This window comes from Stenella coeruleoalba (genome assembly GCF_951394435.1).
Source record: "Stenella coeruleoalba genome assembly, chromosome: 10".
Taxonomy (NCBI): domain Eukaryota; kingdom Metazoa; phylum Chordata; class Mammalia; order Artiodactyla; family Delphinidae; genus Stenella; species Stenella coeruleoalba.
The window spans coordinates 13,721,232-13,737,434 of record NC_137156.1 but is presented as its reverse complement, the minus strand read 5'-3'; the positions used below and the strand labels follow the sequence as shown (position 1 = coordinate 13,737,434).

At 41.1% G+C, this 16,203-nt stretch overlaps 1 protein-coding gene across 5 annotated transcripts in view; it reads left to right on the top strand.

Moving 5' to 3' along the window:
- Positions 1-16,203, top strand: part of KIF13A (kinesin family member 13A) — a 218,361-nt gene that overhangs the window by 150,681 nt on the left and 51,477 nt on the right. For all 5 annotated transcript variants that reach the window (XM_079935515.1, XM_079935517.1, XM_079935514.1 and 2 more), the window contains exons 10-14: positions 5,431-5,542; positions 5,916-6,128; positions 8,222-8,332; positions 9,933-10,067; positions 11,633-11,763. In XM_079935515.1, the coding sequence (XP_079791641.1) occupies positions 5,431-5,542; positions 5,916-6,128; positions 8,222-8,332; positions 9,933-10,067; positions 11,633-11,763 (702 nt within the window). The remainder of the gene's footprint in view (positions 1-5,430; positions 5,543-5,915; positions 6,129-8,221; positions 8,333-9,932; positions 10,068-11,632; positions 11,764-16,203) is intronic.

The window sequence follows — 16,203 nt, the reverse complement described above, 5'->3', positions numbered from 1 at the left end:
CTTGATGACAGAATTCTAGGTATACCATATATTAATGTCTCCAGAACAAATGTGCAAAAGAACTTTTTTTGGGGGGGGGGGGAAAATGTTCGTATATGCTTTTTTATTACACCACAGCAATTGAAATGGAAATGAGATTGGGAATGATACTCATTAGATGAACATTTGAGTTTAATGATTTGCATTAGTCACTGGAAAACAGTGGTGAGTGGAAATGAGGCCCATACTGTAGATATAACTGTTTTCTTTCCTCTCCTGTCATGTGATGGTGCTGTCCTTTCACCATAATTTTCCACATAAATTGCCACTTTGCATTTCTCCTTTCCTGTAAGGAGTGGGGACTTCCTGGGGAAGAGGGCTAAACTCAGTTCCACTAACTTCATCATCTTTTGACTAATTCTGTAAAAGCCAAGGATTGCATTATGCTGTAAGCAACAGAAACCACTGCAATGACAACCAAGTGATGAATTAGTCTTTCTCGCTTAACGAGAAGTCAGAGGCAGGCCCAGCACCTCAGAAATGCTATCAGGCACACAGCTGTATGTACTAACCTTAGTGTGTGTTCATGCGGTTCTCATGACCTCAAGACAGCTCTACCATTCCAGGCATTGTATCCATATCTGTGTTCCAGACAAGATGGGGAAATGACCACCGGCTTCTGTCAGCTGACTATGTACCTTTTCTATCAGGAGAACCATAGCCTGCTCGGAAGCCCCTCCCAGGAATATCTCCCTATATCTCATTGGCCAGAACTGTGTTTCATGGCTTCTCCGAGCTGCAGAGGACTCTGTAGAGATTTTAGCTCGGTTCATCCTTCCCAGCAAAATCAGGTGTCCGTTAGCAAGTAAGAAAGGGGAAAATGGATATTGGGCCAGCCCCCACAGAGTGTACCCAAACCGGCCTTGAATTAGTCCCTTGTAGAAAGAGGTTCGTCTTCTGTTCTTCACTGTATTCTAGACTCAGCGTAGTAACTTGGCAAATATTGACTGCGTGCTTTCTGTAAGCCAGGCGTAGCAGTCGCTGCTGCCACGGTGGTCACAGTCTAAGTAGAAAGAGCAATGCATACACGGCTGACTCAAAGTTTAATAAGTCCTACAGTTATGATCTTAGAAAAAGATCACTGGAAACGTAGGTAAAATAGATTTGAAATCCATCCTAGACATTATAGATAACTCACATCACATCATATCTACTCCTAAGAGAAGGAATCTGGTGATTGGAGTTTCAAGGGAAACTAGGTAGGTTTAAGGAAGGTATAGAAAAGCAAAAAAAAAAAAAGTTGAATTATGACAATTTTTTAAATTGGGGTATAGTTGCTTTACAATGTTGTGTTGGTTTCTGCTGTACAGTGAAGTGAATCAGCTGTATGTATACATATAAATGACAATTTTTTTTTCAGCAAGCCACTTTTATTTTGATCCTCCTGAGTTTTATTTTTGATCCTCCTGAGTTTTATTTACTCTCTTTCTGATCCCGAATTCTCCCTTGTTATAGTTGGCTGTCTGTTTTTTTTGTTCTTTTTTTGTTTTTTTGCGGTACGCGGGCCTCTCACTGTTGTAGCCTCTCCCGTTGCGGAGCACAGGCTCCGGACGCGCAGGCTCAGCGGACCGGCGCACGAACCCGTGTCCCCTGCATCGGCAGGCGGACTCTCAACCACTGCGCCACCAGGGAAGCCCCTGGCTGTCTGTTTATAGATGTTATCCCCTGGCCTAAGTCTTCCTTCCTCCGCAGCCAGCCCCTCCCCCTTCTCCTCCCGACACCCCCCCCCCCCCCCCCCCCCCCCCCCCCGCCCCAGGACTCGTGGTGAGAGATTTAACCATTAGGAACTTCCTCACTGTCTCCACCTCCAGCAGGTTCAGGAAAGGAGCAGTGCTTTCCTAGAATGAGAATGATTCCTGGAGTAATGTTTTCAGCCCCTAAAATTGGCAAAACACTCCCACCCCATTCTGACACCCATGAGCTGCCTGTTTGCCTCCAGGCTGAAACAGCAGGGCTAGCAGCGTCCATAATTTGTTATTTTGTTATATTTTTAAGGTCCCTGGAAATAAAATTCCTATTAAAATATGTAAGCCTGGTGTTCAGCTTTCAGACGTTGAACTTTCAAATGGTTTTTAGCATCCTAGATGCCCTTGGATCACTGCAGGGGGGAACCCAGAAAGGGGGGGGTGGCATGGACCCCTCGTCACTGGATAACCTGGTGACCTCTCCGACATCACCGAGTCCCACTCATTCTGCAGTTTATTTCTTTTTGTTCCAAGAGGACCATATTAGGTTCGGATGAAGTTCTTGTTTTGACTGTATGCACACCGTTAGGTAAAGAGCATGGCTTCTACAAGTGTTAAGCTTCTCTAACTGAATCAGTTATAGAGCTGTAGGACCACTGTTAACCTCAGAATTGCCGATACTGACCCTTGAGTCGCTGAGCTCTTTGTAGTTGGTATGAATTAAAGTAATATCTGCTGCATTTGGGTATGAAAAATTGGGGATAGTCCAAAGAGTTGCTTCCAAATGAAAATTTCATTTCAATAGTAGCAAAATATGAAAAATGCCCAGTATTCTATATCTAAAGCAGAAATGTGTTTTTGCCTTATATTGAACTCCTTTTTCCCTCTTTTTCATATATATCACATGCCATTTTTCTTAAAATTTCTTTTAAAGTGTACAATTCGGTAGCTTTATGATATTCATAGAGCTGTATAACCATTACCACAAACTAATTTTAAAACATTTTCATCATCCCCAAAAGAAACCTGGTGTCCAGATCATTCCCCCTTCCCCCCACCTCCCCAGCCCCGGGCAACCACGACTGCCATCTCTATAGGTTTGCCTCTTCTGGATGTTTCATATATAAATGGAATCAAACAGTATATGGCTGTATCAGTTTCCTAGTGTTATAACAGATTACCACAAACTGCAAGGGTTAAAACAACAGTACTATATTTTCTCACAGTTCTGAAAGCCAGAGGTCCAAAATCAAGGGATTAGCAGGGTTGGTTCCTTCTTGGGGACTCAGAGGGAAAACCTCTTCCATGCCTCTCTCCTACCTTCTAGTGGTTGCCGGCACTCCTTGGCTTGTGGATGCATCACTCCAGTCTCTGCCTCCATTTGCACCAGTTGTTTTCCCCTGTGTGTCTTTGTGTCTTCTCATGGCTTTATTTTAAGTACACCAGTCATTGGATCAGAGCCCTCCCTAAGCCAGTATGATCTCATCTTAACTATTTACATCTGCAAGGTCCTTATTTCCAAATGAGGTCACATCTAAGGTTCCGGTGGACATAATTTGGGGGTGGGGAGTGGGCACTATACAACCCAGGCCAGTGGCTTTTTGTGTTCGTCTTCTTTCTCTTATAAGTTTTCAAGGTTCATCCATGTTGTAGCATGTTTCAGAACTTCATTCCTCTCATATGGCTGAATAATACTCCTTCGCAAGGACATGCCACATTTTATTCTTCCCTTCATCATTCGGTGGACCTTTGGGCTGGTTCCACATTTTGGCTGTTGTGAATATTGCTGCTATGAAAATTGTTATACAAGTTTTTGTTTGGACATATGTTTTCATTTCTCTTGGGGTGGATTTGTTTAACTTTTAAATTTGTCAATTATGATACACATATTTATGTCACTTGGCAGTAATGGCTGTTGGTTATTAAAATTCTGACTCATTTTTGCCTCTTGGAATTGCTTTGTGTTTCAATGACTTTTCCAGTGACTCACCTTTGGAGAATTATATTGTGTGGTGGGAAATACGCTTTTACTCCTTTCAACTTATTTAATGGAAATCTATTGTTAACATTAGAAAGAAAGCTATGTAGTCTTTCAGTTGCTAAGCTCTAGTCACATGCTGATTTGTGTCCTTCCTTGTCTTTTATAAATACGTAGTAGCTTTCAATTTTTTAATCATTTACAAAGGGTTTTGTCTTTATGATATCATGTAACCTTCCTTGCAGTCCCGGGAGATGTCCTGAGACTGCTCTTTTCTGGCTGCTAAACTTGGAATTCAGTTGATTTCTTTTAAAAGAGCAATTGGTACTTAACTAGGATACAAGGATGTCCTTCATCCCTCAATACCACAAATCTGTTGTTTCTATGGTGATGTTTTCTCCAAGTGCAGAGAACATGTATTAACCACCACGGGACACTCATTAGCCTAGACTACTGGTTCTCAAACTCTACCTGCATCAGAATCACCTGGAAGACTTGTGAAAGCTCAGGTTCCTGAGTCCCACCATGAATGTTTGATTCAGTAGGTCTGTGGTGGGGCCTGAGAATGTGCATTTCTAACAAGGCTGCAAGTTGTGCTGGTGCTGCTGGTCCCAGGACCACTTTTGAGGCTCATAGGCCTGGCACCTGAATGTATGTATCACTTTGGGTATTGTTCAGCCAGGGCTTCTCAAAATTTAATGTGCATGTGAATCACCTGGAGATGCCTTTAACTGGTTCTGATTCAGCAGGCCTGGGAAGGCTTCCAAGATTCTGCTTGGGTAGTTCTTTGTTAAAGTGTAGCAACTCCACATTGAAATAAGCTTGCCAGCTTTAAGCAGATGAACAGGATGTACCTTGTAACTGTAGTGGAAGGGTGCTTTGCAAGTTACATTGTTACTCTGGGAAAATCAGAGGCCAGAGTGGTCCAAGTTAGACTCAAAGAGTAAATGGTTGAGACTTTAAACGTAATATTTGAAGTAAGTTATAATTCTCTAGTGCGATCTTTTTGTTTTGTTTTGTTTTTGTGGTACGTGGGCCTCTCACTGCTGTGTCCTCTCCCGTCGTGGAGCACAGGCTCTGGACGCGCAGGCCCAGCGGCCACGGCTCACGGGCCCAGCCGCTCCGCGGCATGTGGGATCTTCCCGGACCGGGACACGAACCCGTGTCCCCTGCATCGGCAGTCGGACTCTCAACCACTGCGCCACCAGGGAAGCCCTCTAGTGCGATCTTTTAAATGTATGTTTCCAGGTTCTGAAATGTATGTTTCACAGGTTCTGTGATTGATCGGAATAGACTCTACAGGGATTCTACATTCATTCTTTTAAATTAATGGGGTTACTTTTTGTTTTCCCTTTTTTCAGTTTCTTGACAAATGAATGTAGACTTGATGATATCAGCTTTAGGGACTTTTATTTTTTTTTATTTTTTATTTTTTTGCGGTACGCGGGCCTCTCACCGTTGTGGCCTCTCCCGCTGCGGAGCAGAGGCTCCGGACGCGCAGGCTCAGCGGCCATGGCTCACGGGCCCAGCCGCTCCGCGGCATGTGGGATCTTCCCGGGCCGGGGCACGAACCTGCGTCCCCTGCATCGGCAGGTGGACTCTCAACCACTGCGCCACCAGGGAAGCCTGGGACTTATAATTTTATACTTATTATCTAGAAGGATTATTATTTTACGAAAACTAAATAAATACTCCATAAAACTAATTTTTTAATTTTTCTCTTGGCAGATCACTTACAACCTTGGGGTTGGTTATCTCATCGCTGGCTGACCAGGCAGCTGGCAAGGGTAAAAACAAATTTGTGCCTTATCGCGATTCAGTCCTCACTTGGCTTCTTAAGGTAATTCATTGTTCTCGTGTTCTTTTCCAACTAGAAATTGGCTGTTTCAGTGGTGACAGCTGAGAAGTGTGTGCAAAATACTACACAACGAACTCCTGACAATACTGTTATCCTGATTCCTAAACATGCAGGATGAAAACTCATTCCTGTTGCCTTTTTTCCATTAATAATGCTGTTTGACAGGCATTGTGCATTGACGTGAATAGAGAGAGACCACTTTCATCTGTCATAAACTTACTTGTGAAATACAAACCCATTTCCACACTGAGTTTTCTTTAGCACGAAGGTCATCCGTGCATGTGTGCTGCTTCCCTCATGCGTTGTGCGTGGAATGGGCCTTGTTTCCTAAGATGCTATTTGAAATATTTTGCAGGACAATCTGGGGGGCAACAGCCAGACCTCTATGATCGCCACCATTAGCCCAGCAGCAGACAACTACGAAGAGACCCTCTCCACACTAAGATATGCCGATCGAGCCAAAAGGATCGTTAACCATGCCGTTGTGAATGAGGATCCCAACGCAAAAGTCATCCGGGAACTGCGGGAGGAAGTGGAGAAACTGCGAGAGCAACTCTCGCAGGCTGAGGTATGGTCAGCCCGGTTCTCCCTGTGATCCAAGCTCCCCGGCTCGTGGTGTCTGAGTGGCGAGGCGAGGTCGAGCTCACTTGCACTTCCGGGTCGCCTCATGTGGTTCAGTAGTTCTGAGTTGATGGGCATCTTCTCCGTGCTATGCACTGTGAAGACGCAGGCGTATAATGCAAGGCTCCGTCCCATGAACTGACAGTCAAGGAAGCAGACAATTGAAAGAGAGGTGCTGCTATTGCCTGTTTGCTTCAGTCAATCAGGTGGCCCTTGAGCCCAGATCTCTTCCAGTGTGAAATCCTAAGACCCAAATATGCTGCTTTGATTAACATTGTAGATTACATTCCCACGCAGCCTTGCCATTTGCAGAGAAGTTAGTTCTGTATCATCTCCTCATTAAGTCGTGGAGGACAAGGTGGTCAAGAATAGTTAGCATTAGGAAAAATTCAGAAATCTCCTTTTATCTTTTTTTATCAGTTCCTGACAGGGAGCAAAATCATTTTGCATTGTTACCATCTTTCCTTGGCTTTACCCAGACTTTAATAACCATAACCCTTTCCAAATAGCTGTTGCCAGAGAGGCACTGTCTCACTGAAATAGTAACAGGACTGAGATGAAGGTCAAATGCCTTAACTTCAGTCACATGCTTCCACATGCCAGGGTTCAGATGTGTACCTAAGGCTTCTAAGTTCACATTCCTTCATACCACTGTCTTCTGACCCCACAAAGAAAAGGAAGTCAAAGCCAGGGATCTGAATATTCCATCTGTTGGTGATCACGGAGTTGCATTATAACTATTTGTTTATATGTCTTTCTCGTCTTCTTGGCCACGGGCTCCTAAAGTGCAAGAGGCGTGTTTTATTAATTTTTTTTCGCTAACCCTTAGTACAACATTGATACTGGAAAGCACTTAGCACAATGACTTGCCCACGGTAAGTGCTCGATAAATGTTGCTCTTTTTGTGATTATCATCATAATCATCACTGAGTACATCACGCATAATTTTTTAAAAATCGATGCCAAGAAGGGTAGCAGAACACCTGAAAACTCAAAATGCTGATAAACTTTGATGAGAGTCATGATCCTAGGAGGAGAGTATAATAGCTCTGGAATTTGTCTGTAGGTGGATGGTCTCCATCCTCCCTCTTTTCTGTGAATCTGCATTTCCACTGTGACCATGTAATCTAGGGCGGGTAGCTGGAACAATGCCTGGCCAAAGGGTGGAGCAGAGGAACCACAGCAGGTTCATGTAGAATTTTCATGTGTGTCCCCTTGGACCCAGCACTAAATATCACTCCCAGGCTCTGTTAACAGAGTGAGACTCAAGCATCCTGAGCCGGCCTCCACATCATTGCCACTTCAGCTTCCTGTCCGAGCTCTGCCATCTTTCTTGGTCATAGGGTTATACTCTGCAGAAGCTCATGTGACTATAGGGTGTCAAAAAAGCATATGTGGTGGCCAAGTAAAGGCCCCCCAAATTTCTTAAGTTGCATATAGCTATATTTAGACCCCTTAATTATTCTCACTGAGCAAACACAGAGGGAAATGACTGCCTTTTTAAGCAGAAGTCCTATTTCCAAGTGAGTAATAAATATGCTAAGTTTATTACCATCAATAAGAAAAGTAGTTCAAATGGCCCAGACTCAAATTTTAAAATAAATGAGAAGAATTGCCACCTTTCCTGGTAGGTTAATATAACTGGAATGTGTTTATAAGTGATGTGTGTTGATCTCTGTCTTATTGAAAAAGAAGTCTACTTAAGTAATTTGTTCTCATACTTTTCTATTTTGAAGATGAACTTTAGCATCTTTTAGGTCTTTAAATGTGAAATTTAAGTACGATGGGTAAAATTACTCTGGGATGATTTGTATCAATTTAATTCAGGGCACTGGAATTTCTCTTTCTCCCTCAAAGAGTAGCAGCCATTTACTCTTTCACTTCATTTGATTAATAAAGGTCTAAAACCCCCTGACAGTGTGTGGCTTAATTGCTTCCAACAGGCAGTTGATAACCGCTTAGGAAGGACAATAAGGGATTGTCTTGTACACAAGGGTGGAAAAAATTAGAAAATCAGATTTCTCTGCTTTCATTTTAAAGGCTATGAAGGCCCCTGAACTGAAAGAGAAGCTCGAAGAGTCTGAAAAGCTGATAAGAGAACTAACAGTGACTTGGGAAGAGAAGCTGAGGAAAACAGAAGAAATTGCACAGGTAGCTTGATAACTTGGGCCTAAAATATTGTGATTTTTTTTAAATTTTATTTTTTAATTGAAGTAGAGTTGACTTACAATTCTGTGCCAATCTCTGCTGTACAGCAGAGTGACTCAGTTATACACATGTAGACATTCTTTTTATATATATATTTTTTCTTTGCCATTGTGTTTTATTCCAGGATATTGAATATATTTCCCTGTGCTATAGTGATTCTTTTTCATTTGCTGTCTTTTCTGTATAGCCACTTATCATCCTCAAAACGTCCTTTAAGGACCTCTTTCTACTGAACTAGAGCCTGCAAAGATCCTCTTTAGACACTGGCTTCATTGTTTTTTATTAACTACCGTTTGGTCCCTGTATTTGCTAGAAGTGTTGCAGAGCACTGAATTTGTACAGGCATGGTTCAGGAAACATCTTTAATACATTCTGCTTTTCACATTTAACCAGAAACCTGTTCTGTGGTTTTAGATCACCTGGCAAAGCATGCAGCTACCTGATTGGCAGAGAATTTACAACATGCAGCATATCAGTAGTTTTTTCAGTGTGCTTGATTCTTCAGCTTGTTAGCAAATGCTGTTATGAACTTTACTTGAGAAAATAAAAAGCAAGGACTAATCGTGTGAGTGTGTGTGTATGAGAGAGATGAACCTCTACACTGTACATTTCATGAACAGTTTAATCTTATTGACCACTTGTAAGTATTGGACCATCCCAATCAGGTAGCTTGAAATCAGTAACTGGAACCTAGTCCAGCCTGCTGCTTATATGTCTTGTAGATATCACAAACATATACCTAACTTTCTATAACTCCTACATTGCTTTATTTTTCTTCATAGCCCATATCATCTTTGGAAATTCTGTATTTTACTTGTCTGTTTTGTCATGGTCTCTCTCCTTCCATTAGAATATAAGTTTTCATGAAAGGAGTAGCTTTGTTTTGTTTGCTTTTATATGCTCAGCCCTAGATCTGTACCTAACACATAAATATGTCTTGAATAACTTGAATGAATTTGAGGCCCTCTGCAAAAGGGACCCAGCCTGCTCTTCCAGCCCCATCTCCCACTACTTTCCCACATTGACTTTCCCACCTGAAATCATCCAGTGCGCCCAGAGTCTTTACTGTGCTTTCCTCTGCCCTTCCCCTAGAACACTCTGCCCTTATCTTGCTGCTCTCCCATTTCTTCCTACTGAAATTCTTCTTGTGCTTCAAGAACCATCTCAAATGCATTCTCTTCCTGAAGCCTTTACTGGACTCTTAACCCATCATGATTTCCCTCCTTTGAAGCCCCGCAGCACATTGTTCCTCTCCAATGGCACAGGGCTCTCCTCTTTTACTTCTAGTTGTGTGGTCTTATCACCTCCACTGGACAGGAAGCCCTTAAGGGCAGGATGGTGCCTGGTTCATCCTTGGTGCCCCTAAAACACTGACACAAGAAGTCATGCGTTTTAGGATCTCACTAAACTTGGTTGAGCTGATTAGAATGTGTAATTTCACTGGCCTTGTCCCCAGAAATAGTGCCTTAAGCTTTCCACGGATACATCTCACGACTAGAGCAACAAATAGAGCTTCCCTGCTTTTGTCTGTGTCTGTGCACAGGAGAGGCAACGACAACTTGAAAGTATGGGGATTTCCCTGGAGACGTCTGGTATCAAGGTGGGGGATGACAAGTGCTACCTAGTCAACCTGAATGCAGACCCTGCTCTCAACGAACTTCTGGTTTATTATTTAAAGGTAAGAGAGTATGTTAATAGATAGTTGCAATCCCGATTCCGTCACGTACGATTCCCACTTGAGTCTGGGTGCCTGTCCCCATGATTTTGCTTTTTGTATCCAGCTTAGCTCTCATTAAAAGTAAGAGGATTGGTAGTTCAGTCAAGTTACCGTTAGGAGTGAAAACCAGCTCTATTGCATTGTACTGGGGCTGTGCAGTTGGGCTGATTTCCATCAGAGGGGCACAAGTGAGCAATGGAAGGTGTCGCAGTGATCCCTGGCTGTGGTGACAGGATTCTGAGAGGCTCTGGAGAGTCACCATTATGCTTCTGAGTAATTCTAAGGAGATCTCGAGATCATCACTAGCCTAAAGCAGACTCTTGTGGAAGATTAGACAGCTAGGGTTCTTCCATCTCCATCCCTCCCAAGCCTGTGTGCTCAGGACATAACTCTTGGTCCTATGATCACCTTCAGGTGTGGAGATGGGCGTGGCCTTTTGGGTTCGGGGCTTCGGCCTCAGGGTACTGCCACTGACCAGGCTGCAGGGCTCAGTGCAGCAGTTCTCAGACTGCTTCGTTAAGGATTCTGAGCTGCCTCGTGAATATACAGAAGGCAGTGGAGAATAAGCTAGAAGTGAAGAAAGGAACCTCAGGCTTCTGTCATCCTTTTGATTCTACTTTTTCCAGAAACAAATATGGCACAAATAGCCCCTGACTTACTGAGAGTCCACTAATGGACTTAAGATCTATTCATTTAGGAAATGATGAAGGGGTAAGGAATTGTTTCTGAAATCTTAGTTTTGAAAGACCAAGTCTCTTTCAGTTTCTCTGTTGAATAGGGAAGTATTATTATCACAGTGACTGCATGGTTTTTAGAGCAATAGAACAAACAAAGAGGATGAGCAGTGGGCAGAGTCACCAAGGGTCACAGTCCTCACATGTCTGAGGTTTGAGGGACTTAAAAATCATGCTAATCTGTACATTGTATAATCCACAGGCTTCAGTACTCTGTAATTTGGTATTAGAAACTCAGCTATTTTTTAAATCACTTTAAAAGTTACATATTTGAAAATATGACTTTCCATGAAACTATTTTCAATGATTCTTGAATTTATAGAGCTGTTTTCAAAGCACTTTCACCGGTAAGTCAGGTGATCCTTGAGAAAGAATCCTGCTCATTAGATCATATTAATAATATTGTTCTGGTTCTGCAAAAAAAAAGAAAAAAGAAACTGAGGCTCAGAGAGTGAAATGCCTTGCCCACGGTTACATAGACAGTAAGTCGTCAAGTTAAAACCGGAGCGCAAGGTATTCTGCTATCAAGTCTGACTTCTTTACGTTCTAAAATAATAGCTAATCACTGTTGATCAGGGTTTGGTTTTTTTTCTTTATAGTGTTTAATCATACTTTACATTTAGTGTATTAAGGTAAGCTTTTGACCTACAGTGCGCCAGATCTCACATTTTCCATCTGATTCATCTAATGTTGTCATGCATGTGCTGTTGGGTTATTCGAACTGATTGTGATGAACTTTTGCTGAGTTACTTGTAAGGGTAGGTTTTTCTTTCTTTAATGATCTGTTGCCAGGACCATACCAGGGTAGGTGCAGATACCTCTCAGGACATCCAGCTCTTTGGGATAGGAATTCAGCCTGAGCACTGTGAGATTGATATTGCTTCTGATGGAGAGGTCACCCTCACTCCAAAAGAAAATGCAAGGTAAGAAATGTCCCTTAAAGGTAAGGAGCAGCTCCTTAACATAGCTCAAGTGCCTTGTTTTTAGGAGTAGACTGACCCTTTCTGTCTGTTTGCTTAGTTATATCAGAGTTAAGGCTACACTGGCTTTTGCTTTCTGCTTGTAGAGAGCTGTGTAAGCAAGATTTCGAGCACCAGCTTCAGGGTGGCTGATTCTGCCTTGAGGGCTGGGTGATCTCAGATAAGATACTTCTTTTATCTAATCTGCAATTCCCTCATATGATAAATGAGGCTAATAGTAGACAAAACATATAAATCACTTGGCTCAGTGCCTGACACACATAACTATTGAATAAAGTTATTTGTTATTACCGAGTGTAATGCATTGTATGAAAAGCAGTTAATCAGATAACTCCATTATATGAAAAATTCCTAAACTAGGCTATAATACGTAAAAATTTGAGAATTGACAGGATAATATATTTACTTTTTAATTTCTACTAAATGATGTCTTGAATTATTTTATAATCACGTGTAAAATGAAGTCCTAAAACAGTATTCCTTAACTCACATGATTCAGAACACACATTTTTATGAAGAAAACTATATTCATTTCAAATTATTCTGTTAATATCACCCATATACATTTCTAAGTGATGAAAAACGGAGACTAGCAATAGTAGCATACATGATTCATGAATTTTGTAGGCCTTCTGTTATAGTGATAGATTGTTAAGATATTTAATGGTGAAATGATACCATTCCTTAATTTTTACTTATTCCAAGTTCAAATAGATTTTAGCTTCATGCTGTATCCCCCTATTAGAAGCTCTGGATTATTTTTACATTTTTTTAAATTGACAGAATTATGTGTGTATACACACACAGACGCCACACACACACACACACACACACACACACACACACACACACAGCATGATAATTTGATCATATTCTCTTTTAACACTACATCTGAAAATGATTTTATTCGGTAGATTTCCTCATACCTGATTTTACTTCCATGTCTTTTTATCCTACTTTTCGTCCTTCCCCACCCTGTCCAATCTCCTCCTTTCCTATAACCTCAGGGCAGTGGTTCATTCATTCAGTATACTTCCTCTAGGCTCTGTACTGGGAATGCCCAAGTATAGTAACTCAAAGCCTGGTGGAGGAGAATATATAGAAACAATTGTTATTATACAGGAAAATAAGTGCTCCTTCTAAAGTGATCTTTATAACCTGCAAATCTGGTCACTATAAAAGTGTGTGGGGTTTGAAGGACTGGAGGTAGGGAGAACTGTTAGGATATTATTACGATATTGTTGTGGGAACACAGCAGTAGCAAAAGAAGTGAAGAACAAAATGTATTTCAGAATTACTTGAGAGTCAGCGACGTTTAAGCGATGTGCTTGGGGACAGGATGGGAACTCAGTAAAAGAAAAGAAGTGAGCAATATTAGATTTCTGTCTTAGGAGACGAGATAAACAGTGGCACTACTAAATCAAAATAAGAAATACAAGAGGAAGAACAGGTTTGGAGGATGATAAGCAATGAGTGGTAATGAGTTCACTTTGGAATACTTTGAGTTTGAGGTGTCCTTGGGATATCAATGTGAATATTTCCAGTTGCACATTGGATTTAGGGCAGGAAAACTACCCTAAAGATACAGACTGGGCATAATCAGTGTTGCCTGTCTTGAAAGTGGGTCTAGAGTGAATAGTGGAAGGGTTAAACCAATGTTTATGGGATGGTCTGAAGATAAACCATGAAGTAGGGTGAGACAAGGGAGTCAGAGAGGCACAGAGGCAACAGCAGGATACAGTGATGGAATCTAAGGGAAGAGAATATTTAAGAAAGAGGTCAAAGTAGAAGCTAAAGAGCTTCTATCGGACATAGCAGTTAGGAAGACATTGACAACCATGGAATGTTTAAGTACCATGCAGTTGTGGGTATGGAAGAAAAAAATGCAAAGAAAAAAGAATAGGAGGTGAGGAAGCAGGCCGAATCTTGGTTGTGCAGATCGAAATGGGATTGGAGACACAGCAAAAGAGGGGCATGGCGTGAAGGGATAGTCAGTATTTCCTCAGATCTGTCCTCAAGTCCACCAGTTCTCTCTTGTCATGATTTACCTGCTGCTTAACCACATTCTACTGAGTTTTAATTTCAGTGTCTCTGTTTTTCATTTGTAGAAGTTTAGGAAGTCCTTTTTTAGACATGCCTGGTCTCTATTGGTAGAGGCTTGTTTTTACTCCATTGTATGCTTTAATAATTTTATTTTTACTTATTTTATTGCCTTTATTTGGAAATTCTGTTCTCTGAAGTTGCTGGGGCTTCAATCCAACTATTTGTTGTATCTGCTGATAACTTTGCTTCCTAAAGCAGTTCATGATTTTTTAGATGTGCTCCTCTTCAGCGGTTTATCTGTAGGAGTCTTGTGGCTTGAGTGAGGCTACATAAATTCCTGCAAAGAGATTTTATATTTGCTTCTTCCAAGTACCCCAGGCATGTGTTCAAGTAGAAATGACTTTTTAATGCTAATTTCTTGGCTTGGGTATGTTACCAAACCAGGCAGTTTCCATAACTTTTTCTTTTTTATATTATTGTAATAAGAGTGTACTATAAACGGCAAAGTGATATGTTCATATGTATGTTCAGGTGTGTGTGTGTGTGTGTGTGTGTAAGCACCTAGATAGGGGTCCTCTAAAGATACAGATGATCACAAAAGTAATCAGTAAGTAAGAGAGATGAAGCTTATTACATTTCTCTCTGATTTGCTCTGGAATTATTTTTAGTTTCATTTTAGAATAACGCTGCTCAATAGAACTTTCTGAGATAGTGGAAAAGTTCTATATCTGCTAAGACCATTTTGGTAGCCACTGTTGAGATAGTGTTCTTGAGAATTAACATATGGCCAGTGAGAATGAGGAACTGAATTTTTAAAATTACAATTCAGAGTTTAAAATAATAAAGGACACTGAGTGACACATTTCTACTCTTGATCATACTGCTTTTCCTAGAATTTCCGGAGGGCTTTTTAGATGCCTTAATAAACAATGGGGAAATATATTTCTTAAAAACTGACTCTTGAGAGGGCAGATAGCAGAAGCAAGAAGAACTACAATCCTGCAGCCTATGGAACAAAAACCACATTCACAGAAAGATAGACAAGATGAAAAGGCAGAGGGCTATGAACCAGATCAAGGAACAAGATAAAACCCCAGAAAAACAACTAAATGAAGTGGAGATAGGCAACCTTCCAGAAAAAGAATTCAGAATAATGATAGTGAAGATGATCCAGGACCTCGGAAAAAGAATGGAGGCAAAGATCGAGAAGATGCAAGAAATGTTTAACAAAGACCTAGAAGAATTAAAGAACAAACAAACAGAGATGAACAATACAATAAGTGAAATGAAAACTACACTAGAAGGAATCAATAGCAGAATAACTGAGGCAGAAGAACGGATAAGTGACCTGGAAGACAGAATGGTGGAATTCACTGCTGTGGAACAGAATAAAGAAAAGAGAATGAAAAGAAATGAAGACAGCCTAAGAGACCTGTGGGACGATATTAAATGCAACAACATTCACATTATAGGGGTCCCAGAAGGAGAAGAGAGAGAGAGAAAGGACCCGAGAAAATATTTGAAGAGATTATAGTCGAAAACTTCCCTAACATGGGAAAGGAAATAGCCACCCAAGTCCAGGAGGCGCAGCAAGTCCCATACAGGATAAACCCAAGGAGAAACATGCCAAGACACATAGTAATCAAATTGGCAAAAATTAAAGACAAAGAAAAATTATTGAAAGCAGCAAGGGAAAACTGACAAATAACATACAAGGGAACTCCCATAAGGTTAACAGCTGATTTCTCAGCAGAAACTCTACAAGCCAGAAGGGAGTGGCATGATATACTTAAAGTGATGAAAGGGAAGAACCTACAACCAAGATTACTCTACCCAGCAAGGATCTCATTCAGATTCAATGGAGAAATCAAAAGCTTTACAGACAAGCAAAAGCTAAGAGAATTCAGCACCACCAAACCAGCTCTACAACAAATGCTAAAGGAACTCCTCTAAGTGGGAAACACAAGAGAAGTAAAGGACCTACAAAAACAAACCCAAAACAATTAAGAAAATGGTCATGGGAACATATATATTGATAATTACCTTAAATGGATTAAATGCTCCAACCAAAAGACAGAGGCTTGCTGAATGGATACAAAAACAAGACCCATCTATATGCTGTCTACAAGAGACCCACTTCAGACCTGAGGACACATACACACTGAAAGTGAGGGGATGGAAAAAGATATTCCATGCAAATGGAAATCAAAAGAAAGCTGGAGTAGAAATACTCATATCGGATAAAATAGACTTTAAAATAAAGAATGTTACAAGAGACAAGGAAGGAACTACATAATGATCAAGGGATCAATCCAAGAAGAAGATATAACAATTATAAAT